Raw genomic sequence first — 15,836 nt, 5'->3', positions numbered from 1 at the left:
TAATTTTGATGAGAAATTATTGCCATTATAGCGCAGTGTTTTTTAATTGCTTAAAAACTAGCAAAAATGTCCAAATTTACCATCTTTAAAAAACACTCCAGAAGCCTATATATGTATATCATTTATGCCAACTATCACACTAATGCAATGGTTCGTATATTCATTTATCATAATAAAATCAATGTATTGATGTCGGGAACGCTAATTGCAGAGCCTTTGCTTTACGAAAGTCTTTGAATTTTGTGTTTGTTATCTCTTCCGGTCGCCAGAATTATGCAAGGAAAATATCAGGCTACGAGAAAAACAAGAGGGCCCTAAAACGCTCACCTAAGAAAGGGCCTCAACTCTGTGATAAAGCATTAATAAAAATGTTGCAATTTAAACATATCTTTACTGATGATGATGCCTTGTTTTATATTCGTAAAGGGTCATGTAATAAAACTGTAAAGTTTCATTGAATTTGACCTGGTAGTTTCAGAGATTTTTTTTAAAGCAAAACAGTAAGTCGGCCATTTTGTTGTTGTTATTGTTGTTGTTGATCAATCTCAATGCCTTGTATTTTTTGAGGGTCATGTAATGAAGCTTCCTGTAAAGTTTCAGTGAATTTGGCCTGGTAGTTTCAGAGGAGATGTTTTAAAGCAAAACAGGAAGTCAGTCATTTTGTTGTTGTTCTTGTTGATCAATCGTGACTCATGGTTGTATATTTGTAGAGGGTCACCCAAGGAAGCTTCCTGTAAGGTTTAATTGAATTTGGACTCCTAGTTTAAGGAGAGATGGGGTGTTTTTTTTAAAAAACACAGGAAGTTGGCCATTTCGTTGTTGTTGTTAATCAATCGTTACCTCTTGTTGTAGTTTTGCAGAGGGTCAAGGAAGCTTCCTGTAAAGTTTCATTGACTTTGGACTGGTAGTTTCAGAGATGTTTTTAAAGCAAAACAGGAAGTCAGCTATTTTGTTATTGGTGCCGTTGTTGTGGTTGTTGATCAATCGTGACCCCTTGGTGCATTTTTGTAGAGGGTCACCTAAGGAAGCTTTCTGTGAAGTTTTATTGAATTTGGCCAGGTAGTTTAAGAGGAGATGTTTTTTAAGCACTTGGTGACGGACGGACGGGAAAAGACCGATCACAATAGCTCACCTTGAGCACTTCGTGCTCTGGTGAGCTAAAAACTTACTACTAAACAACACCCAACAGACAACACAAATTATAGAAAACCCAAACCATGGCTAGGTAACAGCAGTAAATACAAAGATTGCAGCGGATAAATGTAGCCAAATTTCTCGATCCGAAACAAGATGGCGGACGTCTCGAAATAATCTCAAGGATAGGATATCGGATGACATCACGCTGCTTGCGATAATTCAAACTCCTTCCGATCCATGGTGTGCATGTACATGGCATTTCTGATCTATGCTAGTTTAGCTTTACATGGTGCTAATAACGTAACGTAAATAAAATTATAACACACGAATATAGGTTTAGCATTCAGCAGTACATTGTTAGAACAATCAAAGAGTGTAATGCTTGAATCGTAACGCGTGATAGATTAAATACGTTCTCGCACAAGAGTTCCTCTCGGTTTTAAGTATCTATTGACAAGGGTTAAAACACAGATTGCGCAATCCTGACAGGAGTTCGCAAAGCGAAAATACGTAAAAACAAATATTACATGATGATGATGTAAATCATTAAGATAACAAATATTTACATTGCAAGCGCATTTCTAACAACAGCATTCTGATCAAGAGCACAGTACACCGATTTTTCACAAAGCACTTTTAATTTGTCAATGTCGCCATTTATGTGTGGGCCGCCATCAGCCAATGAAATTGCTCGATGAGGTCAGAATTCAAAATGGCCGAAATATCCCGAAACAAATCCTGATGGGCTAATTTTACTCGACCTACGGGAGTGCCTGTCGCTATCATTCCGACCGCACGACCCCTCGGTTCAGCTCTCTCAAGGTGTTGTTTTTTTCATTTTCAAGTGGACAATCGACAGCACATTGACCAAATTCGAATTCGTACGCCACGTGCAAAACATAGTTTTCGTGAAAATTCGTTACAAATAAGTGGAGGAGTAAAAATGTTTTTACAGTGATTTCGTTCGAAACATTTGATTGTGCACTGCTGTCATACTAAATAATAATACAGTTCTATGATGTTGTTGATGAACATAAGATGCAAACGTGTCACAATACATCATCAAATCAAACCAAAATGGAACACCTGTGCTTATATAAATATATGTAGCACGTAAAGCAATTGAAAAATACAGGAAAGAACCAGACGAATGTTGATGTTAGGCATCAAAGACGCGGCGAAAGCATTTCCCTCATTCAGTATACAGTCTACATCGACAGCCGTTAATGAGGACATGTGGTTGTATCCGTAACTAAAAAAAGTCAATAATGCAACCGGAGCCATAGCGGTACATTGCATGCCATTGTATGGAGAAAACAAAGTTTGCCCTAGGTGAAAATGTCCTAAAACACCTCTTACCATAGTGAGTTTTCGCGTTTTCTTTCCCCGCAAAAAGATGGAGGAGGATGCTGAATCTTTATGTCACGTGAACAATATCGATACCCAATTGGCTCAATAAAGTCATGTGACAATATACACAATAGTAAACATTCCGAATAAACAAGGACATAGCCGAACTATGACCGTTTAATCAACTTCCTAGATCGTAGTTACTCGGTTGTCTTCGACATGCGTAAATAATTTAGACTGGTACCCTGCATTATCACCGTTAAAATTATTGGTGTCGGGTCGATTCGGCCGAGTACAATTTATATCACTTAAATTTAAAAGTCAATTAATGTCGTGTTAAGGCACTTATATTTGTTATCAAATGAATAATTTAAACTATTATTCACAATATGCCCGTAAATTCTCACATGCTTATTTACTACCACAGCGTGTATATAAATCAATTTCACAGAAAGTAAATTTCTAAAATAACGAACTCGTTTGACCGGCGACCAGTCAATACAAAAACACAGAGAATAACTTTTTTAATTTCCTGTTTTAAACATTAGGCTTATTCGTTTTATATGACTTTTTGGAAGTTTTACACGCATCAAAACGATTATTGACGACAAATTTTAAGTAAAGTTGAATAAGAGTTGATATTATTAACAAATCTTTTTTTTCATAACTAAAATTTATCCGTATACACTTCCCTATTGACAATTCCCAACATGTATCCCTATAGACGCGGCCTCCAGGCCGCGTCTAATGATCAAAATCTAGACTTACTTTCGTCACATTCTTTGTGTCTGGTGTTCGCACGTTTGTTTGCAAATAACACTCGAGGATTTACCCCATTTACTCCAGCTCAATATCATGTCATGAGCAGATCTGATAGTGAATATGAACATTCATTTTCGTTGAGAGTATTTTGTCGGTCTTCATGATTTGTAACAGTCATCTATTTTTTATCGATCGCTCTGCCTACAACATTCACGACATTCGGAACATTACAACATTTACGACACTACAACATTCACGACATTTGGAAAATTACGACATTCTCGACATTCAAAACATTACAACATTCACGATATTAAAACATTAACGACATTCGGAACATTACGACATTCACGACATTCAAAACATTACAACATTCACAATATTACAACGCGCGTAAGCCGGTAACGAGGCTTGCCGAGTTACCGGTCACGCAGCGTGCCCGAGGGTCGGATTTTTCGATCCGGACCGGAAAAACATTGATATTTTTTCTTGCATACCTAAAATTGTGGGAAAACGTACTTTTGTACATTTCACCAAAATGCGCGTGCGACGTTGTGTACTGACGTCATAAAGCGCAGTAATTTTAAATCACTATCGACGTCAAATAGTTCCTTTAAAAATCGCGCTTTTAAGATTATTTATTTTCAATTTTAATTAAAAGTATTGTATACTTATATTTTTAATTCCGCTTTATTGAAATTGCATACTATACCTTTCATAAACCATACAATAAAAGAAATAAAAAGTGGCGCGTTGTTGCGCGTGACTCATCTTACATGGGGGGTGTAAGATGAGTTTTTCCAGCACCGGTCACATGACCGGAAACCCACGTCCGGTATGCAAGAATAAATCATTCACGACATTACAACATTTACGACATTCGGAACATGACGACATTTAAAGCATTACAACATTTACGACATTCGGAACATTGCATCATTCACTATATAACAATATTCACGACATTTAAAACATTACAACATTCGGAACATTACGGCATTCACGACATTAGAAACATTCGTAACATGAAAGAAATTAACAACCACTCTCCTACGCAATGATTTCCTATGACGAGCAATTCTTGCGACAATCAAAACATTCACGGAACATTCGTGACACTCACAACAATCGCAAAACTCACAACATTTAGTCGCGACTTTTGCGTTATTCGAAACATTCGCAAAATTTGCGACATTTACAAAATTCATGAAAATCGCACATTTCACGACATATGATGACGACGACGATGATTATAATGATGTTAATGCGTATGATGATGGTGAAGACGACGATGATGATGATGACGACGACGACGACGACAATGATGATAATGGTATACGTGTATGTTATAAAACCACTCTGTGTTTACAAAATGTGAAGTTTTGTTAAAAAGAAACGGTCACAGTGACAGCGCGTTCGACTACCTCCCCGCTTTTAACTAGTATTCCTGGATCGAATAATAAATATTCATAGTCTAGAAATGTTTTGTTACATCAACTCAATATTTTATCAGCTATGGAAAATGTACCTTTAATCATTATACACGTTATGATAATGTAAGTGTTGACAATCCCCTTGCGATTCCTTGGCAACATCTTTGAATAACCCGTATGATACAAACACGGCGCTTGTGATTGGTCGATGACGTTTTATTGCGGTAAAATGTATGTCAAGGCGATAAAGGAAGTTACGTCCTTGACCGTACATCTGTAAAACAGGTGAATTTGAATTCGTTCAGTTACATTCGTAACGTATTTTTTTCAGGAAATTTTGCGATAGAAAACATAAACATTCAATATTTTAGAATTCCGGTTCATCCTTAGTATGAAAACATGTTGTCATTCCTTGCTTTTGGTAACCGTGCACTAAACCAACTTAGACCAAAAAGAACCGGTTAATACTCGTTTGAACAGTTTTGCGATTCCAAGGCTTAAATTATTCAAAAGCGATATCAAAGCTTTCGGGCTGAATGATCATTTCATTTCACATTTTTAAATAATTGAGAATACTAGGTCTGCTTTTTTTTCGATGTGTGACTATAAAATGTGGACGAGTCCCTTGAATACAGGCAGAAGAAAATCTACAAAAATCTACAATCATACAATGAGGTCAAAATGTCAGTTACTTTCCCTGACTAAGGTCCTGGCAGATTAATATTTCGCAATGATGGAACAACAATGGCCAAATATAGTTCTTGACCAATGTACTATTTGGAACACTTCAGTGTCAATCGAAGGCAGATACCCTTATGTCCTGCTAATCGTTCATCAGTGGCGGCAGAATGTATCTTGGTTTGGAGCAGCAATCCCTAATGATACCAAAATCTGAGTGCTCCATATCCTTCCGGTGCCGCTCTGCCGCCTGTTCCAGTGCCTTGAAGCTTTTGGGCACGGCACCCACAACGCGCCTTGTCTGTACGGTGCCCGGCCGAACGTGCTGGTCTTTCACGTGGTCAACTGACGTCTGCCACACATGGAAGAACGCCGCCATTTCTGAGCCTGAAGTGAGGTACAAAGGTTTCATGTGCAATAGAAAAAGCTTCGACGACCGAATTGTATACAGACAATGGCAGGTTCTTTCATGCACCCTAAATAACGCACTCGAATTGATGGTGTAAGAAATATATCCCAAATAGTAATCATAAAAAATGCGGGTCACGTGATACACACAAAATACCATTTTACACCCTAAAATTATCAGCGACACGTTTTGCCAAAATTTGTTCTTACTGAATATTTGTTTAGTGTTATAGGTAAGTGAAAATATACTTTTCTCCTTACCTTTAATCCAGCGGCGTTGCTCAAGTGCTATTGCCTGAAGACGCTCTAACCGTCTCCGTTCGTTGACGGCCGCGCGCGTTTTCCGGATGAACGACTTTGTGCCGATCTCAGCCTTGAACCGCGCCATTATTGCGGGCAGGGCTTCCACAAGCGACATCGGCTTAGCAGCAGTCGGCCTCGGTTCCTCGGAGCGCGGCCTCTGCTTCGACTTCTGTGGATCATGCACGCCATTGTTTCGCTGAAAGTCACACTGTTGTTCCTTTATGGGAGGGAGCCGTACTCTCTCGGACGCCGGTCTGTACGTGTTCTTCCTACGTCGTTCTACTCCCGCCGTATTTTGTTTAACATTATCACTCATAGCTATGATATGTATGTTCTTTATTTTAAGTACTACGTATATTCAACATTTTAAAGGCTTTCTTTAACATGAAACTTTAAATCTAACACGTCAAGCATTTTCATTTTAATGACAAACCTGAAATGTTGACAATATTTAAACACCCAATTAAGTGATTTAGCGGCTTTGCAAGGCAAGGACGAACGAAAATTTGATATGACCTGAACTAGTATCAACTTTCTTCCACTGAAATGCGTTTAACAAGCGACAACTTTTTTCCGGGAGGCCACCGTCTTGGTTTTCAAGTTGTCACATTGTGTTAATTTGCCTCATCTGTAAATGTATTTTGCAAAACGAAACGAAACATGAGTTCTTTAAGTATTGTGACACTATATACAAAACCATGGCGGTTTTAACATGTTACGCCTTGGCCGTTGAGGCATTAAGAATTTATAGCATTTAAAAATTCGTTACCAGATAATTTTCAAATTTCGAACATGATTTAAACTTGTAAAATACTACCATTAAATAGAGAAAGCTTGAATAAGTCTTAAAGCTGAACATTAATGAATAAGGCATACTGTCAAATACGGTTTCAAGTTCACTTGTATATTAACTCACATAAAAAAAGAAAAGTATGTTGAATGTTCATACATGTTAAATAAATAATGCTTGCAGTGAGTAATTGTTGTTATTTTGCAATTCTGTTTATACAATGATCTTTGTTCATGTCACAAAAGCAAACTACAAAAATTATTAAGAAAACCACCCATACATTCTGATGAATGTGCATGTAAAATACGTTACTTCGTAAGAATTACCTTCCAAACATGTATTAAGTAAACAGGGCTAGATTTTTTGACTTAACACTTTTCTCATCACAACTCTATTCTGTTATGCAAGTTTTAATATAACAAGAGCTGTCACAGAGACTGCGCGCTCGACTATTCCGCAGCTTTTCAATGTAAGGATTGAAAAGTTTTGGCGAAACATGCATGGAACACTGTAAGATTAGATTTCAATGCAATACATGGTGTGTTGAGATATTAACATAAATGTGGTTCCATGCAAAATTTTAACGAGAATTTCTAAGTCTAATAATAAAGGGCCATTATTTGCAAAAAAAACAGTTATCTAACTTGGTTAATTCAATTAAGTTGGGTGGTTGAATACCATTGTATTAAGTCTCAATGTAATACATCAAATAGTTGCTGAGATATTATCCTATGTGTGCTAACATGCAAGACCTTAACCAAAGTTTCTAAGTCGCATAATGAAGGGGCAAAAATTATGTATTATAAAAAAGATAATGTTATCTTATTTGATTAATTAGAAGGTTAAATAGATGGGAGCCTGTGTGTAAAGTTTCAATGCAATACATGAATTGTATTGGCTGAGGTATTGACTTAAAAGTGGTTACATGCAAAACCTTATCCAAAATTTCTATGTCGAATAAAAAGGGGCCATTATTTTAATTTAATGCAAACTGGAGTTATCTTACTTGGTTATTTAAGTAGATTGGATGGTTGAGTACCATTGTATTAAGTCTAAATGCAATCCATCAAGTAATTGCTGAGATATTAACCTATGTGTGCTTACACGCAAAACCTTAACCAGGATTTCTAAGTCAAATAATAAAGGGAAATTATTTGCATTAAATGCAAACTAGAGTTATCTAACTTGGTTAATTTAGTGGCACGGCGGGGAATCCACGTGACCAAATGGTAGGTTTCAGTGCAAGATGGCGTCACCAAAAGGCTCGACTCGAGCCGAAAATCAAGGTAATACATATAATTATAATAGTTTCTTTAATTTTTAACATAGCCTATCATATGCCCACCTACCTAGTTTGTATTAGCATATCCATCTTTTCCTTGAAACTTTAACCGTTCTCGAGACCACTTCGGCAATGTTTCCAAAATGTACGAAATCCGACTGGTAGGTTACAGTTCCATTTATCATTTTGGCTCGGGTTTAGCAGAAAATGAGGTTGTAATTTGGGAAAATCGCAAAAAAACACTTAAGTTTTGTTTAAACATAACAGGCATATGCATTTGGCGACGAATATTTTAATGATTTTAAAAGATATGAGCACTCAAAGAAAATGATAGGTTGCAGCTCCGATTTTTTAAGAGATAGGTTGCAGTTCAATATTTAGGTTGCCGTCTGGACTGCAGATTCTTAGTTTTAGTGTTCAAGCCAAACATATAGGTTCCCATAAAACTCAACTGATATTTTTCTATACCATTGTTCTTTTTACATAGTTATAACATCATCTAAAATTATAAAATCATTGAAAATCACATCGAGACTGCTGTTTTTATACTTTTGATTTTTCTGCTTACAAATTTATAAGGTTACCATCATTAATGATTTGTTTTCTGTGACATATGACATGATATCCTTTACATATAGTTCTCTTCCATAATATTAAAACTGAAAAAACCATTTGTTAAAATTGTGTGTCTCATACTTGACAAAATGCATAACTGACACATCTTACCGATTTTGCATGTTTTATGTGAAAGCATATATATATATGTCTTCACATGTTTAAGATTATATACTATTGTAAAATTTTGATAAAACAACAACAACACAACTTCAATCTTCAACGAAGTCAAGTAATATCATTTTATTCTCGTAACACTTTCAAACCGATATGCTCGCAAAACAGAAACATCCTGCTCCAGTCTGTATTATACTCGTCTTCAAACAAGATGTCAATCATATTATCAAGCTCCATTTCGTCGTCGCCCTTTTCCGAATCACTGAAATCTACATATTCATAAGAAAATCATTTTCAATAATTTCTGCGTTTTGTCAGTTTTCATGATTAGGTACAGTCGTCTATTTTTCATAGATCGCTCTGCCTACAACATTTACGGCATTCGGAACATTTCAACCATCACGACATTCGTAACATAAATGAAATTCACAATCAGTCTCCTACGCAATGATTTCCTATGACGAGCAATACTTGCGACACTCAAAACACTTTCAAACCGATATGCACGCAAAACAGCAACATCCTGCTCCAGTCTGTATCATACTCGTCTTCAAACAATACGTCAATCATATTATCAAGCTCCACATCGTCATCGCCCTTTTCCGAGTCACTGAAATCTACATATTCATTAGTACATCATATTTCAATAACTTCTTGTGAAACAATGTTACCACTTGTCCACTCGTATTCAATACGACTTGGCCCTTTTTCCAAATCATTCATTTTGTTCACAAAAAAGTCATGTATATATTTATGTTTACCATACAGCAGACAAAGAAGGTGACCAAGTTTAGACTGTAGTAATATGGTATTAGTATTTTTTCTTTTTTATGATTTTAAAGGGCGCCATTTTCTCTTTCCTAACAAACCGACTTGTTGTATCGCACCTTGTAAAGCTATGAATGGCTAGTACTGCTGAACAAATATCGACTCCTATGTTTTGGACAATCTCATTAACATTGAAAAGTCGCCGATTTTTACCTTCATCAACTGGTACGAAATAAAACTGGAATACTTCGTTTGCAGCACTGGGACATCTGTGTCCTGATATCTTACAATCACCTTGTTTGTGTCTGCCTTTTGTTAGGATGGAAACAAAGCCTCTTTGGGAAATAGTTCAATAGTGGCACCGTCAATATTTTTGAGACTGATGCACATTACCCTTAGAACATAGTGGAAACACCGGCCACAAAGTTTTTTTCTGCATAAATTGTCAGTTTCCACTGGTCGAAAAGCACTGGTCGAAAAGTAGACGGTAGCAGTTGGTTTTTTTTTTATTATTGTTGCCCATGCGCGCTCATGATGGAGGAGATCCAGTGTGATTATCAGGTGCGATCACTGGCGAGAGAGAGAGAGAGAGAGAGAGAGAGAGAGAGAGAGAGAGAGTAGGCAAAATGTAGCCATCTGCAGTTTTGAGTATATATAGGTGTCACCATGGGTCAGCTTGCAGCTTTAGGTAGAGATTGAGTGGACAACTGGTTTCACTATAACATAGTTTACACTTGTACCGTGTAGATAGTGGACATCATTTGTAAGTTTGTAGTTCTGATTAAAGATGAAATGTACTGATGTTCTGTGTAGATGGGTAGGAAACCAAGTCTCAATCTGAAATTATCTGTAAATATGGAAATGACACAATAGATTAGTCTGCATTTAATTGTAGTGATTAAATTGACATCAAGTGTCAGTCTTCAGTTATGTGTAGGGAGCGAATGGACACCATGTTTTCTATAAAAATTGAGTGGGCAAGAATTATCATCCAGTAGTTCTTAGCTGAGAAGAAGTAGAAATTAAGTGTAAGCCTGAAATTCTGTGTAGTTGAAACCGAGTGTTAGTCAGCAGTTCTGTGTCGAGATGAAAAACGATGTGTCTGTCAGTACTACCAGGTAGTGTGGACACCATTTGTCAGTCTGCACTACTGTGTATAGTGGAGACAACTTGATACTATATGTCATTCTGTATTCTAGTTTGATATGGAGTGGACACCATCTGTCATTCTGCAGATACAGGTAGACATGAAGTGTACACCATGTGTCAGTCTGCGTTTCTGTGAAGCAAAAGAGTGTACACCATGTGACATTCTGCAGTTCTTTGTAGAGATAAATAGAAAATTTTGTGTCAGTCAGCAGTTTTGTATTGTGATGGAGTGGCCACCATTTGTCATTCTGCAAATTTGTGTAGCGAAGGAGTGGACGTACAGGGTCAGACTGGTGTGTGTTGATATGGATTGGGCATTTGTTTCTGCACATTTGTTTAGAGAAGGACTGAACACATTATGTCAGACATCGATAATATCTTCGAGATGGAAGGGACATGCATCTGGACAAGAGCGGTCACAGACAGCTATATCCCCCGCCTCATGGGGACATTTTTTGTAACGAAAGCCAATCAATGGTAAGGGTAGTTTCTCAGGAACATAAGAAATGCGTAAAATTAAGAAAGGGCAATACGTCTTTCAAAAAAGGTCAAATTGCAAAAGCCTGACAATATGCGCTGTGTCACTATATAGTCATAAACGTAACAGGAGTTGCGAAGAAACCAATTTTAAATGTAAAATAAAGAAAGGGCAATAACTCTTTCAAAAATGGTCGAATCGCGAAAGCCCGACAATATGCGCTGCATCACTATATAGTCATCAATCTGTGAAAGTTTGGTAGAAATTGCCTGAAAAACGTAATAGGAGTTGTGAAGAAACCAATTTTAATTTGTTAAAAGATAATATGGAGTTATCTTACCTCATTATGTGATGGCTCTGAACATCTGTGTGAAGTATAAAGTCAATTGAATGAATGGTATTGGAGTTTTAAGTGAAAATCCCAACTTGCCCTAAAACTTTAACCTGCCCTAAAACTTTAACCTAAGTCAATCAGGGGCCATAACTTGTATTTAGGACAATATGAAGTTATGTAACCTCATTGTGTGATGGTCCTGAACAACTGTGTGAAGTATTAAGTCAATTGAACAAAGGATATAGAAGTTACTAGTATTAATAAATATTCCAACTTGCCCTAAAACTTCACCTAAGTTCCATAGTCAATCAGGGGCCATAATCTGTGTAAAGAATAATATGGAGTTATCTAACCACATCATGTGATGGCCCTGAACAACTGCCTGAAGTATTAAGTCAATTGAATGTAGGGTACTGGACTTATAAGTGAAAATCCCCACTTGCCCTAAAACTTTAACCGGACGCCGACGCCGACGCTGGGGCGAGTAGTATAGCCCACCTATTTTTCGAATAATCGAGCTAAAAAAGGGCAATAACTCTTTCAAAAATGGCCGAATCGCGAAGGCCCGACAATATGCGCTGCGTAATCAATCTGTGAATGTTTGGTAGAAATCGCATGAAAAACGTAAGAGGAGTTGCGAAGAAACCAATTTTAAATGTAAAATAAGCAAAGAGCAATCACTCTTTCAAAAATGGTCAAATCGGGAAAGCCCGTCAATATGCGCTGCTTCACTTTATGATCATCAATCTGTGACAGTTTGGTAGAAATCGCATGAAAAACGTAAGAGGAGTTGCGAGGAAACCAACTTTAAATGTAAAATAAGCAAAGGGCAATAACTCTTCAAAATGGTCAAATCAGGAAACCCGAAAATATGCACTGCTTCACTTTATGATCATCAAACTGTTAAAGTTTGGTAGAAATCGCACGAAAAACGTAAGAGGAGTTGCGAAGAAACCAATTTTAAATGTAAAATAAGCAAAGAGCAATCACTCTTTCAAAAATGGTCAAATCGGGAAAGCCCATCAATATGCGCTGCTTCACTTCATGATTATCAATCTGTCAAAGTTTGGTAGAAATCGCATGAGAAATGTAAGAGGAGATTCAAAGAAATGAATGTGGGACGGACGGACGGACGGACGCACACACGCACGCAAGCACGGAATCGCGCCTACCATTCCTATATAAAAAGGGGATATAACTTGTGCCAGAATGTTGGTCTATGTACAGATTGATTTCGATGTTTTCGAAAGTGTCAGGGTCTTCGCAAATTTGTGCTACTTGGCTAGTCCCTGTTATTTTCATTGAAATGTACAGAATAAATGGAATCTAAAGGTATTTGTAGAAATGTAGGGCAAACTGGAGTATGAGTGAAGAGATATTTAGCAAGGTAAAATAATACGGGGTCTGAATGAAGAACTTATTGTAAAATAAGGAGAACACTTGATTCTGGTTAAAAGATTGGAGATTTATGTAGAAATGTATGGAACAACATTGCCTAATAGAAGGTCCATGTAGAGAAGAGACAACAAATATATGGGAGGCTGAGTTCTGGTTAAAGGACTTTTAGAAACCCAGAGGAACAATGAATGTCTATCAGTTGCGTATCAGACAACTGCAGTCGAACGAAGGACCTTGTTGAACTTTAGGGGACAACTGGAGTTCGGCTGAAGTATGAAGCGGACAACTGCAGTTAAAATAAAGGTCAGTGTAGAAATGTAGCGGATAACTGTGGCCCGATATAAGGCATGTTTATTAATGTAGCAACAACTCCAGAACAATGAAACGTAGTTGAGAACAGTATGGAACAATTGGGGTCTCATTGAATGTATTTTAAGAAATACAGGGAACAACTTGAGAGGTGTAGGGTAACGGTACGATATAGAAGTTCCATGTGGAAAGGAAGTTGACAACTTGCGACTGAAGAAAGTCTATGTGGGAATGTAGTTGACAACTGGTGCCTGATCAAATGTCTCTTGAGGTAGAAATGTAGTGGAAAGCCGGAATCTGATTGAATGACTATGTGTAAAGGTCATGGAACCACTGGAGTCCAATTGAAGGGCTTTGTATACATGTATGGATAACTGGAGTCGTCTAGGCTACGTAGGATTTGTAAGTATATTTGGAGTCTATTTGCAAGTTTTTGTACGAACAAGCAGCACGGCTGGCGTCTGATTGAAGGCATATGCAGGAATGTTTATCAAACCGGAGTCTTATTGAAGGTTTATGTAGGAGGAAAAAGTATAATTGGATTCTGATAGACAAACAATATGTATCTATTTCAACTATAATTAGAGTCTAATTAAAGGTTAATATACGAAAGTAAATTATAATTGAAGTCTTATTGAAGGTTTATGTAGGAATGTAAAGCATAAATGGAGTTTAATTAAAGCTCTGTGTAGGAATAAACAGAACAACTGGATTTCAAGTATGATCAAAACTAAATTAAGAAGTGAATCGCACAACTGGTGCCTGATTGAATGATACAATATAAATGAAGGCGACACCTGGAGTCGAAGGGCCTTTGTAGAATTCGAGGGAACAAATGGAGTCTGATTGAAGGCCTATCTTGACATGTAGGGAACAACTAGAGTCTTATGAAGGACTATCTTGGAATGTATGTGACAACTGAAGTCATTTTGATAATGTGTGTAGCAGTGCATAGGAAAACGAAGAATTTGAGAGAAGGTCAATGAATGGTAGTAGCGGACAACTTGTGTCTGATTAAAGGTCTCGGTAGAATTGTAGAGCACAACTGGAGTCTCACTGATGGTCTATGAAGGAATGTAGGGAACAATTTGGAGTCTCATTTAAGGACAATGTACAGATGTTAATGAAATAAGAAGTTTGATTGGAGGTCTATGTATGAATGTTAGGGACAACTGGAGTCGGATTAAAGGCCTATGAAGGAATAAAGGGGATACAATATAACAGTAAAGTGTAGAGGACAATTGAAATACGAATGAAGGATTGTATAGATATGGATGGGTCTAATGGATTCTGATAAGAGGTCAATGTAGGACGTAAGGGGACAACTGGAGATTCATTGAAGATGTATGTACACATATAGTGGACAATTGACGTCTGAATAAAGGACTGTGAAAAAGTTTAGGGCATCTTGAGACCAATAGAAGTACTATGTACATGTGTACATGTGTAGGGAACCACTGAAGTCTTAAAATGTCTAAAGAGGTGAAGAGGTCGACTGGAATCTGATTAAAGGTTTATGTTCGAATCTTCGGGAAAAGCGGATTCTATTTGCCTGTCGAGGAATGCATTAACGGGAAAAATAGAGTCTCGTTGAACGTCTTTGAAGAACTTTAGCAAACAACTGGAGTCTGATTCAATGATTATAGCTCCAAAGGTCTGTATGTATATGTTTGCGTGTGTGTGAAAACTGGAGTCTGAGTAAATGTATCCATTAAAATGTAAACAACTATTGGAACCTGGTATTTGTATTAATCTAAGGTAGAACTGGTATCTTACTGAAGGACTATGAACAAATGCGTGGGGTAGCTTGAGTTTGATTTAAGACCTCTATAGGAATGTTGTTGATAACTGTAGCCTGAGTGAAGGTCTATTTAGAAACGTAAAGAAAGACACGGTTCCATCAAGGGAAACATACAAATAATCATTAGTTATTCTGTTTAGAGTCATAAGGAAAGGGTCCAAACGACAATAACCTAGAGACACAAATGTAAACAAGAGCTGTCACAGAGACAGCGCGCTCGACTATTCCGCCGCTTTTCGGTGTATGGATTGAATAGTTTTGGCGAAACATGCATGGATCACTGTTAGATTAGATTTCAATGCAATACATGATGTGCTGAGATATTTACATAAATTGAATGGAAAATATTTGAGGTGGTACGCAAACTTTAACGTAAATTCTAAGTAGAAAAAGGGGCATAATTTTGTCAAAATGCGTCATAGACTTACCTCCTCCTGTGTACAGGTTGGGGGTATGATGGTGAACAAGTGTCCAAAGTTTCAAAGCCATATGTCAATGAACTTTGAAAATATTTGAGGGGGTACAAAAACTCTTACAAAAACTTTAACAAAAGTGACTAGGATAGCTCTCTTTATTCTTCGAATAGTCGAGCTAAAAAGCACCACATACACAGGTATATACTCCAAAACATACCACACTCGCATCAATATAGCTTTACCAAAACAAAATGGGATTACTGTCCTTGAACGGTCAGTGAAACACGAGTTCACTCGAACACGAGTTG

The 15,836-nt window shown here is 37.2% G+C and overlaps 1 protein-coding gene across 1 annotated transcript; it reads right to left on the bottom strand.

Moving 5' to 3' along the window:
* Window positions 1-4,877: 4,877 nt before the first annotated feature.
* LOC128243847 (uncharacterized) lies at window positions 4,878-6,533 on the bottom strand. The gene is made up of 2 exons (XM_052961826.1): window positions 6,030-6,533; window positions 4,878-5,747 (listed from the first exon to the last, which is right to left on the bottom strand). The coding sequence occupies exons 1-2, from the start codon at window positions 6,385-6,387 to the stop codon at window positions 5,506-5,508; spliced, it is 600 nt and encodes a 199-aa protein (XP_052817786.1). The 5' UTR covers window positions 6,388-6,533; the 3' UTR covers window positions 4,878-5,505.
* Between the last annotated feature and the right edge of the window lie 9,303 nt (window positions 6,534-15,836).

The sequence above is a fragment of the Mya arenaria genome, chromosome 8 (assembly GCF_026914265.1).
Source record: "Mya arenaria isolate MELC-2E11 chromosome 8, ASM2691426v1".
Taxonomy (NCBI): domain Eukaryota; kingdom Metazoa; phylum Mollusca; class Bivalvia; order Myida; family Myidae; genus Mya; species Mya arenaria.
Note: the sequence above shows the minus strand (reverse complement) of the source record. Positions and strands in the feature narration are given on the sequence as shown.

What these genes read in the sequence shown, in the direction of transcription:
- LOC128243847 (XM_052961826.1), bottom strand. Translation starts at nt 6,387, where the DNA reads ATGAGTGATAATGTTAAACAAAATACGGCGGGAGTAGAACGACGTAGG. An exon ending in GCAACGCCGCTGGATTAAAG is followed by an intron (nt 5,748 to 6,029) that starts GTAAGGAGAAAA and finishes ACCTCACTTCAG; the next exon opens with GCTCAGAAATGGCGGCGTTC.